Source organism: Capra hircus, chromosome 16 (genome assembly GCF_001704415.2).
Source record: "Capra hircus breed San Clemente chromosome 16, ASM170441v1, whole genome shotgun sequence".
Classification (NCBI taxonomy): Eukaryota; Metazoa; Chordata; class Mammalia; order Artiodactyla; family Bovidae; genus Capra; species Capra hircus.
In genome coordinates this window covers 56,787,093-56,799,288 of record NC_030823.1, presented here as the reverse complement: position 1 = coordinate 56,799,288, position 12,196 = coordinate 56,787,093, and the positions used below count along the sequence as shown (strand labels likewise).

The 12,196-nt window shown below is 46.9% G+C and overlaps 1 protein-coding gene across 2 annotated transcripts in view; it reads left to right on the top strand.

Annotated features, from left to right (window-relative positions):
- ASTN1 (astrotactin 1) overlaps positions 1-12,196 on the top strand; it is a 359,173-nt gene that overhangs the window by 161,155 nt on the left and 185,822 nt on the right. The window contains exons 3-7 of one of the 2 annotated variants that reach the window (XM_018060633.1): positions 896-1,289; positions 3,268-3,414; positions 4,640-4,747; positions 9,312-9,461; positions 10,804-10,971. In XM_018060633.1, coding sequence (XP_017916122.1) covers positions 896-1,289; positions 3,268-3,414; positions 4,640-4,747; positions 9,312-9,461; positions 10,804-10,971 — 967 coding nt within the window. Of the gene's footprint in view, positions 1-895; positions 1,290-3,267; positions 3,415-4,639; positions 4,748-9,311; positions 9,462-10,803; positions 10,996-12,196 lie in introns of both variants that reach the window. The other variant, XM_018060632.1, reaches the window with a different exon arrangement.

Below are 12,196 nucleotides of genomic sequence, written 5' to 3'. Positions count from 1 at the left end.
CCAATGCATGAAAGTGAAAAGTGAAAGGGAAGTCGCTCAGTCGTGTCCGACTCTTGGCGACCCCATGGACTGCAGCCTACCAGGCTCCTCCGTCCATGGGATTTTCCAGGCAAGAGTACTGGATTCCTAAAGCAGCAGTAACCCCCAAAGTCACGTTCGAATAATGAGATTTCTCTGCACACTTGGTTGTTTCTGAGGGATGTAAACTTCTCTTTGGTTAGGTTGCTGGTTTTCTCCTGCATGGGCACTTGGGAGACATTTAAGGTTGGGCTGACATCCTTGATGCCCTGTGGTACACTCCATTAGATACTCTGCATAGTTACCTAACATTCCTTAAGCCACCCTGCGAGGGTAAGCGGTACCTTCTCCACTATACAGATGAGGAATCTGAGGTTTCAGATTTATAGGACTTGTTGACCACTGGTGGAGCCAGAGTTAGAATCTGTACGTGATTGATTTTAAGACGTGAAAGAGGAAGAAACTAGTTGCCATTCCACTGCCAAAAATTGGCCTGAAACCAGCTTTACATGCAACAGATCTGCCTTAACAAACCTTCTCCCTTATTTCAGCAGCTGAAATCACACACACAGACACATACACACAATCACAAAGACTTCTTTCATCTTTAAATTGTTTGCTAAGCCAGAAGCAACCGTGGATCACTTGAAATGATGTGTGATTACCCCAGTTCCATTTTTATTTCACCTTGAATGCCTATCACAGCAGACTTCCCTGTGCTGCTGAGTGAAGCTTGCCATAAGCACTTACTGCACCTCAGTGAATGAATGCATAAATGAACCGGTGAGTGATGGATGGTGACAATGGGAGGGGCCGACGCCTCTTGGCGGGAGGAGCTCACCTGTTTTGCGTGTCCATCTGCTGTCCTCCTTCCCAGGGTGGCATGATCGCACTGCTGCTGTCTATCTTGTGCCTGGTGATGATTCTGTACACTCGCCGGCGCTGGTGCAAGCGCCGCCGGGTCCCTCAACCCCAGAAGAGTGCCAGCGCCGAGGCGGCCAACGAGATCCATTACATTCCTTCCGTGCTCATCGGCGGGCACGGGCGGGAGAGTCTGCGCAACGCCCGCGTGCAGGGCCACAACTCCAGCGGCACCCTGAGCATCCGGGAGACGCCCATCCTGGACGGCTACGAGTACGACATCACCGACCTGCGCCACCACCTGCAGCGGGAGTGCATGAACGGAGGGGAGGACTTCGCCAGCCAGGTCACCCGCACCCTTGACTCCCTGCAGGGCTGCAACGAGAAGGCAGGGATGGACCTCACGCCGGGTGGGTGACTCCGTTCTCGTCTCGTGGCTTTAGGGGGCGCTAGGGAACAGCTGTTCTCTAATTTCATGGTTGGTTGTCATACATACATATTGAGATGTGCCAGGGCCCTTTCCCAAGTGGGCAAGAAGAGTAAGCTTTCTCCTGCGATGATGGGAGCTGTCTTCTAATATAGAAAGTCAGAACAAGGATAAATTGGATCCCTCTCCATTTCCATTTGGCACTGAAAATAGAGATACTTTGAAAAAAACTTTTTTAATTTATTTTTTAATCGAAAGAGAATTGCTTTACAATGTTGTGTGGGTTTCTTCCATGTAACAAGGCAAATCAGCCATAATTAGACATTTATTGCCTCCCTCTTGAGCCTCCCTCCCCTGCCCCCATCCCATCCCTCCAGGTAGTCAAAGAGCACCAGGCTGTCTCTGTGTTATATAACAACTTCTCACCAGCTGTTTCACACATGGTGGTATATATATGTCAATGCTACTTTCTCCATTCATCCCACTCTCTCCTTCCCCTACTGTGTCCACAAGTTTGTTCTATGTATCTGTGTCTCCATTACATCCCTGCGAACAGTTTCATCAATACCATTTTTCTAGATTCCATATATGCGCATTAATATATGATATTTGTTTTTCTCTTTCTGACTTACTTTACTCTGGGTCCTAGGTTCATTCAACTCACTAGAACTGACTCAATTTGTTCTTTTTTATGGCTGAGTAATATTCCTTTGTGCATATCTACCACGTCTTTATCCATTCATCTGTTGATGGACATCTAGGCTAGGAAGCAGAGGTACTTTTATATCCAACAGAAGAGTGGGTTAGAAGCTTTTTCATATGCAATGAGCAATCCTCAGGGAAATAAGAGATAGCAAGAAAGATGTGTATGACATTTTTGCATGTAGTATGTTTGCGTGGGCAATTTAATTTTCCATCGACATGGAGGGGACAGAGGTATCTGTTCTTTCCTATGACTCCTGAGACTTTGGCCTGGGAAAGTTGTTCTGCCTTGCCTATAACCTCTGTGGTCTTAACAAGAGATGTACTTCTTCAAAGAAAATGAAGGAAAGCAAGCAAACCGTTTGACCTTAGACACTTTGTGTATCTGTGAAACACTGAGTATAAAAGAGTCTTGGACCTAATGTGGCTGAGCAAGTCCAAGGTCGATAAAATGCAGAGAGGAAAAGACTGTACTTTTCATTTATAGCCTCTCTCTCTCATACTTCTATAAATAACAACTATCTGTTGATAAAATCCCAAGGCAATGATCCTTCAAGGAACTGCCCAATTATCTTTGGAGAAGACACTTTTTGAAATGAATCTTGCTTACAATGTATGGACTTTCAGTGGGGCTTGGAAAGAGTGAAATGGCATCATGGAGGTTTCCATTCTGCTTATCTAGAGAAGATTCCCTAAGACTAGGAATGACTTTATAAGATTTAAAGTCAGAAATTCCTGGAGAGTACGGGAACATATCTTTAATACCTCTTATTTTTCATAGCACCTGCCATAGTGCTAAGCCCACTGAGTAGCCATATGACTAGAGACTCGGGGGACAGGCAGATAGCACGAATATGTGAGAGAGCCGGCTGTCAGACAGTAGGGAATGGCGCAGACTGGGGTGACAGAGAGGGGGCAAGTTCTGTCTGAATGCACTGAAATTCAAATTGTTGTCAAACCTTGTTCTTACCAAAGGAAAGAAATCTGCAGTCTCTCTCTCACCAAATGGCCACACACGGGGACCCTGTCAATACAGAAGTGGTTGAATTGGATTTCCTTTCTTCATGCCTTCTCTTATAACTCTGTCATCCCCTAGAAATCAAAGAGAAGTATTTTAATCTCTTCCAGTCTCTCCCTTTAAAGCTTTCCCATTTCAATTTCTATGAAACACTATCTACCTGGTTCATGCAGATTTCCTTGCTCTCACTTTCTTTCCACTTTTTCTCTTGAAGTTTCTGCCTTGACCTTTCCTTATACAGGAAGTGACAATGCCAAGCTGTCACTGATGAACAAGTATAAAGATAACATCATCGCCACCAGCCCTGTGGACTCCAACCACCAGCAGGCCACTCTGCTCTCTCACACCTCGAGTAGCCAGAGAAAGAGGATCAACAACAAAGCAAGAGGTATCCATATCTTATTCGAGGGCTTGCCGGTGGCTTCCTTAATATCAGGGGAAGCAGGGCCATTAATATCCTTGACCCCGTCTCAGTCATGGCTAGGATGACTGTATTTGGGAAGTATTTCTTTAAAGAAAAAAATTTATTTGGCTGTGTCAGGTCCCAGATGCAACATGTGGGATCCTCACTGATGGCACACAGACCTAGTCTCCTCATGGTTTGTGGGGTCCCAGCTCCCTGATCAGGGACTGAACCCACACTCCCCAGCACTGGAAGGTGGATTCTTAACAACTGGACCACTAGGGAAGTCCCTGAGCAGTATTTCTGCAGGCCTGTTGAGTGCTACTTACCAAAAATATAAATACATACAACTCTTTTGACCAAGTAATTTCATTGGAGAGAATTTATCCTTCGTAAATAATTGGACAAGTGTGCAAAAATGTGTGTAAAAGACTGTTCATCACAACATTGTTTAAAAGAGCCAAAAATTGGAAATAGCTTAAGTGTCCATCAGTGGGGAACTGCTTAACTACTTGTACATCTGTCTCCCGTCCAGTGACTTAAGATGATGCTGTAGATCTATCTCTATCTGTTAATATGGAAAGTAGCCCACCATCTATTCAATGGGGGGAAATGATGCTATAAAATAGAAGGTACAGCAGAATGCCATTTCTAAGGGGAATTTTTAAAAAACCTTTATCTGCTTCTGTATCAGAAAAAAAGACAAGGTGCATTCATCAAATGTTCACAGAGTCTTTCTCCGATTTAGAGGACATCAAGGTTGTTCCTTTTATGCATTTTGGGGTCTTTGTCTTTTTTCTCTCTTTGTCATGTTGAATATATATTGAACCTACAACCAGAATAAACCTAGATATTAAGACATATAGACATGTGCCCCTTAAGACCTGATTCCAGTCTCTATCCACCAGAATCATGACGTGTAATGAAGACAGTTTCCCTTTTTCCCTTGTCCCCCTGCGTCCTTCTCTGGCAGATGGCCCTCCTTGGTAGAAGGATGGGCTGGGTGGAGGTAGGGCTCCAGTGATGGCCATCCCGTAAAGATCCGCTTCTCCAACACATCTGTGTATCGGGAAGCTCTAGTGTCCATGGCTCCCCCTCCCAGACTGTCAGTCACCCTGCTCTCGTTTTTCCCTTGAGCTTGCCCAGTGATTTGGTGTCATGAAGACAAAACTGAAGACGCTGTTTCTTTGCTCTTGTCTTTTTACTACAGCTGGTTCCGCCTTCCTGAACCCTGAAGGGGATTCTAGCACGGAGGCAGAAAATGATCCCCAACTGACCTTTTACACAGACCCCTCACGGAGCCGAAGGCGCAGTAGAGGTAGGAAGGCTGGAGGGGAAAGTGGAGAGAGAGGGGCAGTGGAGAGGGGAGACGAAGAGCTGAGTCAGAAGGGCTGAGTCTAGGTGGGGGCTCTGGCGACTAAAGCCAGTTTCTGCAGGAAGATTAGCGTCTCCTCGTAAGGAGGAAGGAAGAGCCAGAGTGGAAGGCTTCAGAGAATCATCTCTCCCAGATAACAGCACTCTCAAACAGGTTTCCAGGTTGTTTGATCAGAAGACTCTCAATTCCTTCAGGAAGCCTCAGGAGTCATATTTAGCTGTTAGACACAGGAAATAAAGTTGATAAAGTGTGTTATGTGAAAAATAGACAACATATGTACCTGTGCTTACCCAGCTATCCTGAGACTGAGTGAGACAGACAGGGCTTAGGGTGTGGGATAGTTGAGGAACCATGTGGCCCGAAAAAACATGTGTAATGCTTTTTGGCCTTTAATCATCCACCCAGAAGAATCACAGGACCCCCACTGTCCAAGTCCCCCTCCCTTCTCCTGGCAGGACCTGGCTTGGTTCGTTCATTCTCAGCATCGATAGAGTTGTAGCCACAGCCCACGCGTCTCCACCCTGATGTTCAGAGGCTGATGTTCAGGTGTGGCTGTTGCAGCTGTGGCTGCTACTGCCTTTGACCTTGAAGTCTCACCATCATCATCGCTGAGGGAGGTCTGTGTTCAGACACCAATCAGCTTCACCATTTACTTGCTGTGTGATATTGGATAAGGACAGCAACTTCTCTGAGCCTCCATTTCCATGTTAAATGGGTGAGCAATACCTCATGCACAGGGCTAAGTTATATTAAAATGTTCTCTTACAGTGACTGACAAGGCATTATGAGATCTCTACTGTATTGCTGTTAGAACTCTCCACAGTGGAACCTTGGGGTTTCTACAGCATTTCATCTTAAGTAATTTTAGACAGGGGCCCCTCGAGATATATTGGAGGGTATTTGACGTCGCCTTGTGTCATAGTCAGTAACCTTTCCCCCAACCAGTAATCAACCAATGCCCCCCAGTAGACATCTATCTTTTGGCTCTCTCCCACCTCCACTCAAGTTCATGACATACTGAGAAATTCTTCCCAGAGATTGAAAGAAGCTCTGTAAATTCCTTAGTTTCGGTTTCTGCAGGCTCTGCTGCTATCAGTACCAAAGTTCTTCCCACCACTTTCCTTAAGAGATCACTGGGGCTCTGGGCCACCTAATCTCTCATGTCCCAGTATCTCTGAGGTGAGAATATGGACCTTTGAGCCTCATTACATATTTCTGTATAGCAGAGAGTTGACCTAGGCCCATCGACCCTAGGCCACAGCAAAGCAGGGTAGGTTTCTGCTTTAATAAAACCCTGCTTAGGAAAATCTATAGTAATGAATTAGAATGAGTTTCTTTGCAGCATAAAACTATTCCTTTTAAAATACCAGGCTCTCCTAGTGAATCAACTGTTTGTTGCGATTAACTAGACTGTAAGCTTCTTACGGATGGGCATGTCTAATTTATTTTTCCAAAGTGCCTAGTGAGGGATTTTGCCTGTAATAGATGCTCGCCAGTTTTTGTTGAATTGAACTGGATACATCAATCAGGCCAGCAGGAAATTTTATAACCCACACGCCATGGGTCAGGCTTTGTGGTTGGTAGTAGAAACATGAAAACATGGCACAATGATAAGGCTTAATTTAATAATATAAATAAAGTAAAATGAGTACTCAGAAGAGAGAACAGTTAATTCTACCTGGCAGCAAAAGGAGACAAAAAAAGGAGAAAATAATTAGCCTCGGTTTGTATACAATGTATAGAATTTCTTGAAAGAGAAAAGTCTAGGGGAAGGGCATTTCAGTAGAAGAAAAGAGCAGATACAAAGCCTTGAAAGCACAAAAGAACATGGCATTTTCAAGCAAGGGAAAGGAGTTCAGTATGGCAGTTGTAACCTAGGATTTGAATAAACAGGCACACCAGGAGATGAGGGATGTGGGTGGGTAACAGGCTAGCTGCCAGAGGACCATGCAAACCATTTGCTGGGTTTGCACTTGGTTCTGTAGGTCAAATGCATTTAAGCCTTATAGCTCAGTTGGTAAAGAATCTGCCTACAATTCAGGAGACCTGAGTTCGATTTCTGGGTTGGGGAGATCCTCTGGAGAAGAAAATGGCAATCCCCTCCAGTATTCTTGCCTGGAGAACACCATGGACAGAGAAGCCTGGCAGGCTACTGTCCATGGGGTGGTAAGAGTCGGACACGACTTAGCGACTAAACAGCCACCGCCACTGTAGGTCAAAGGGAACCCCTGGAAATTGTGAAGTCCAGTAGCGATGCTGGGTGATGGGTTGATGCTGCAGAAGGACCAGAGAGACAAGAGGCTGGGCAACAAGTCGTTGCTGTCGCAGGAGAGCAGTGGCAAGTGCCTGTGAACAGTGATAGCAATGTGTGAGGAGGGCTGTAACAGCAGGGCGCAGGAGGGCTGGAGGGGGAGCAAGGAATGGGTGAGAATCTCTTCTTGAAGGCTTCAGGGAAGTGTTTACAGGGAGATATTGTTTGAGCTGAGACCTGAAGAATAGGCTGACAAGGTGACAAAATGGCACTCTGTGGAGGAGGAAATAATATGTGCAAAGTCACAGGGACATAAACTATAATTGTCGAGTCAGAGCGCAGTGAACGGTTTACTAGAATCAAGCTTCTGGCGCAAGGCTGTGGTTTGCTTCAGAGACAAGGCTGGAAGATCAGGAGAAAGTCCACTGCCTCAACTGGAGGACTTGGACCTGACACTTCAGTTGGAGTCATGGCAGGTTTTTAAGAGCCAAGTCGCTGGTCTGCTCAGCTTTTTGAACCATCCCTCCAGGGCAGCGTGGAGGCTGGAGTAGATGAGAGTAGGGGAGGGGTGGGGTGTTGACCAGGGAGACTGGGTGAGATGATGGGCACAGGTAGGGAGGCAGAGGGTGGAGTAAGAGAAATTTCAGACACACCTGTGGCAGGGAGGGCGTGGCTTATGAGAGAAGGAAAAGTTAGACATGATGGGGTTTTTGAACTTGGAAACCAAGGAGATGGCAGTGCCATTCATTGGGCAGTGGAGGTGGGCAGGAGAGCAGGACTGGAGGGAAGGTGGAGAGCCTAGTTCTGGGTATTGCATTTGAGTGCCTGAGGGCCATTCTAGTAGTGTATCTATCTGCTGCTCGGGCCTGGTGTAGGCTGGAGGTCGAGTGTGTAAGTGTGGGAAACAGGCTCCATCTTGAAGTATACTCACATGAATAGAATATCTCCAGATAACAAGGGACAGAGGATCCAGAGGCCATCTGCAATTCTGAAATCTTTCCTTCCCAGCTATTGCCAACACACCCACTCAGGGAACCTGCTCCCATAAAAGATGTGTGCATCCAGAGTCCAAATGTTTCCCTGTGTTCCTGAGAACAGTGGTTCCAAAGACCTCACTGGGCCCAGCGAGTGAATAATGAACTGGCTGGGGGTCGTAGCCTTGCTGGACGGGTGTGCTAATTCTGGCTCCCCTCCCTAGTAGCAGCTTGACTCTAGACTTGCCCTGTGGCCTCTCTGTACAGTATTTCTATGGGCGCTGCCTCATTAGGCTGCATCCCTGTTAAATGATGTGAACTATGGAAGACCCTGGGCACTGGTGCCTGACACGTAGCTACACTGCCTGAGTGTTAACTGTCACTGTTAAGTTGATCCCTTCGAGCCTTATTCCCCTTGTCTGTAAAGTGGGCAGTTTCTGTTCAGACTCATAGACGTATCGTCAGGAAGCAAATGTTTAACGTCATGTATGTAAAAACACTGAGCACATTGCCAGTAATAAATGCTTACACAGACTGTAAGATAATTCCATAGGATCCACACATTTTATTGGCAGCTTGCCTTGCTTTCTTAAGTTCCCACATCTATGAAAGGTCCCTCTTGTTAACTCCCAAACAGCAAACACACCCCCAGAACCTCCCTTCTAGCCCTGTCCCTACCTACCTGGACATGTTTCTTATCCCTCAGCTTTCTTATTTTATCTCTAAGCTTCTGTTTATAACCATACCCCAAGGACTGCAGGACTAGGGAGAGCATTCAGGTGTGGCAAGAGCCAGCTTTCCTTGCTTTCTTCCTTCCAGGCCCTAGGACGCCTGCCTAGGGGTGGGAGGTGGTTTGAGCTCCAGGAGTGGAGGAGCTGGTTTGTGAGAGCACCCTCTGTGGAAAACCATGGGAAGTGCAGGGACTTCCAGCGTTGGGTGAAAGCCTTCCTACCACCCTTGAGCAAGAGGTTAGAGCCCGCCAGCCAGCCGAGTAGCGGGCGGCAGTGCCCTCCTTTATGACTTCCCTTGTGAACCTGGCTCAGGAGGCATGCACAGGAACTTGCACGCGACGGACCGCTGTTCATGCTGACGACCACCTGTGGCCCAGGCCCCTCTGACTCCAGGCGATGCCATGGAGTTCCCTGAAGCTCATGGACTAGACACATCTCCCACCTGGCCTGTGTTTGCACGCTCCCTCCCCTATTTGCCAGGTCGGGCAGCAAAAGGCCCTTCACTGCCAAGATTCTTAGCACCAAATGCTTTGCTTTTGTATTCTTTTCAGTGGGCTCTCCCCGAAGTCCTGTGAACAAGACGACCTTGACATTGATCAGCATCACCAGCTGCGTGATTGGCCTTGTGTGCGCCTCTCATGTCAGCTGCCCCCTCGTGGTCAGAATCACCCTGCACGTCCCTGAGCACCTCATCGCTGATGGTAAGCCCACCTCTGAGGATGCCATTTCTCCGCCCCCACCCAGAGAGGAAGGCTTCAGGGTGGGCAGGAAAGATACAGACAAGCCAGGGTCCACCCTGAGCTATTACTATTAGTGAGAAAAATATATATACCCAGATAAGATAGACAGAGGACAAAATTAGATTGTCCACCAATGAAATCAGATTGCTGTATTGTTCAGTTGCCCATTTGTGTCCGACTCTTTGTGACCTCATGGACTGCAGCACGCCAGGCCTCCCTGTCCGTCACCATCTCCTGGAGTTTGCCCAAGTTCATGTCCATTTCTGATGGAATCAGAAAACAGGTTTTTAAAAAAAAATGAGCAGATCACTCTCTCCTCTCTGTGCCCATTTCTGTTTGCTTTTCAATAAGCACCTGTCTCAGACGGTAAGGCATCTGCCTACAATGCAGGAGACCTGGGTTCAATCCCTGGGTCAGGAAGATACCCTGGAGAAGAAAATGACAACCCACTCCAGTACTGTCACCTGGAAAATCCTATGGACAGAGGAACCTGGTAGGCTACAGTCCATGGGATCGAAAAGAGTCAGACACAACTGAGCACCTTCACTTCACTTGGTGGATAAATACAGAGCTTACTGGCTATAGGTACATAGCCACCAAGATTCTCTTAGCCTTTGAATGGGGAAAAGCTAAGTGAAATAGTTGAGTGTTGAAGTATCAGTCATGTTTCCAATTGGTATGCCTGGTGAGAAATTCCTAATTGCAGTAACTTGCTATGAGCCTAGCAAGCTGAAGCAATAATTTACTTTCACCCAGGGGAACCCCAATATAATGAAGGAATAATATAGGTTTGGAGAGTCCCTGAATTAGTAAAGCCCAGAGCACCTAATTGACTTGTTAATGTCTGTTCTCTCAGTTGCTGTTAAGGGCTGAAAACAGGTGGGGACTGTCCAGGGGGTTAGAGAGCCTGCTATTTCATGGCAACTGACGACAGGCAGCAGGTCCCTGTTCCTTGGATAAGTGCCAGCGCCTGCGGCTGGGTCTGATGGAGCCATGCCACAGCCATCACAGAGCTGCTCTGTCCCTCTATCCCTTGGGTCCACCCTAGTAGAGATGGGATGGGGCGAGTCAGCAAGGGATGATGTGGCAGGAGGTCCAAGAGGTGGCTGAGCGTCTGTCTGCTGACTCCTTGCTCTGTGACTCACTGTGGCCCAGGATTAGCAGAGGTAATGACCTTGGGTTGGTGCTAATCTGCAGAGCATCCCTTATTCTGTCTTCTGTGATGCATGTGTGTGTATGTCGAGGGGTGGGTGATGGGTGTTATGTGCACACACAAGCACATGTCCTCTCTCTCGCCCTGCAGGGAGCCGCTTCATCTTGCTGGAGGGGAGCCAGTTGGATGCCAGTGACTGGCTGAACCCTGCCCAAGTGGTTCTCTTCTCTCAGCAGAACTCCAGTGGACCCTGGGCCATGGACCTCTGTGCCCGGCGGCTCCTGGACCCCTGTGAACACCAATGCGACCCTGAAACTGGTAGGCAGGAGCATCGGGCAGCGGGTAACTGTCAGAGTTCATGCCTCTTGCAATCACCCCCTCAAAATCCAGGCCACCCCTCCTGATTGACCCATTATCATTGGAAGCCAAGGCTGTGCAGACTGGAAGCATGTGGTTGGGCCCCTGAGTGTATTGGCTTGAAATGTGGGTCATCTTCTGGCAGAAGCCTCAGAAGCATCCTGACTATAGCCATAAGCCCCACAGATAATTTCAGGATGACCTCCACAGCGCATTTCCCTGCAGTCAGGGGATATCAGCTATGGGGTCTGAAATCATTATGCTTGTTTATTGCAGAAAATTTGGAAAATTTAGAAAAGCGTATAGAAGAAAATGATTCTCATCTATAATTCTATCTCCTGGAGAAATCATTTAAAAATTTTAATGTCCTCCCTTCTGATCTTTTACAGTGACTGATTCTTAGAGGTTTGTAAGCACACTAAGTCCTGTAGAATTTTCTTGATTTTTTTCCCACATTCTATCATGGGAATTTTCGAGAAACGCTAAATAATCCTCAATAATGTAATTTCTAATGACCATTTGGTATTCTATTGTATGTCTGTATCATAGCTCATTTAAATAGTCCTGTATTATTTGACATTTAGGATGCATTAAATTTTTAATTTTTACAAATACTACTAAAATGAATATCTTTCCACATAAATGTAGGGCACATTTGAAGTCATGTTCTTCAAATAAATCTTAGAAGAGAGATTACTGGGCCAAAGGGTATAGGCATCTTTCAGGCTGTTATATTATCCAGTGGGGCTGGGACTGCTCTGAGAGAGGGTTTGAATTCAGACACAGTGTGCATTGGGATGTTCACAGTGCTTCTTGAGCTGCAAGATACCAGGAATATGGAGCCTTCATCCCACGTTGCTTTGCACTTTCATTGTAGAAGGAGATCATTTATGATAATATTTATAAAGACCTTGGAGAAGGCAATGGTGCCCCACTCCAGTGCTCTTGCCTGGAAAATCCCATGGACGGAGGAGCCTGGTAGGCTACAGTCCATGGGGTCGCTAAGAGTCAGACACGACTGAGCGACTTCACTTTCTCTTTTCACCTTCATGCATTGGAGAAGAAAATGGCAACCCACTCCAGTGTTCTTGCCTGGAGAATCCCAGGGACGGGGGAGCCTGGTGGGCTGCCGTCTCTGGGGTCGCACAGAGTCGGACACGACTGAAGCGACTTAGCAGCATAAAGT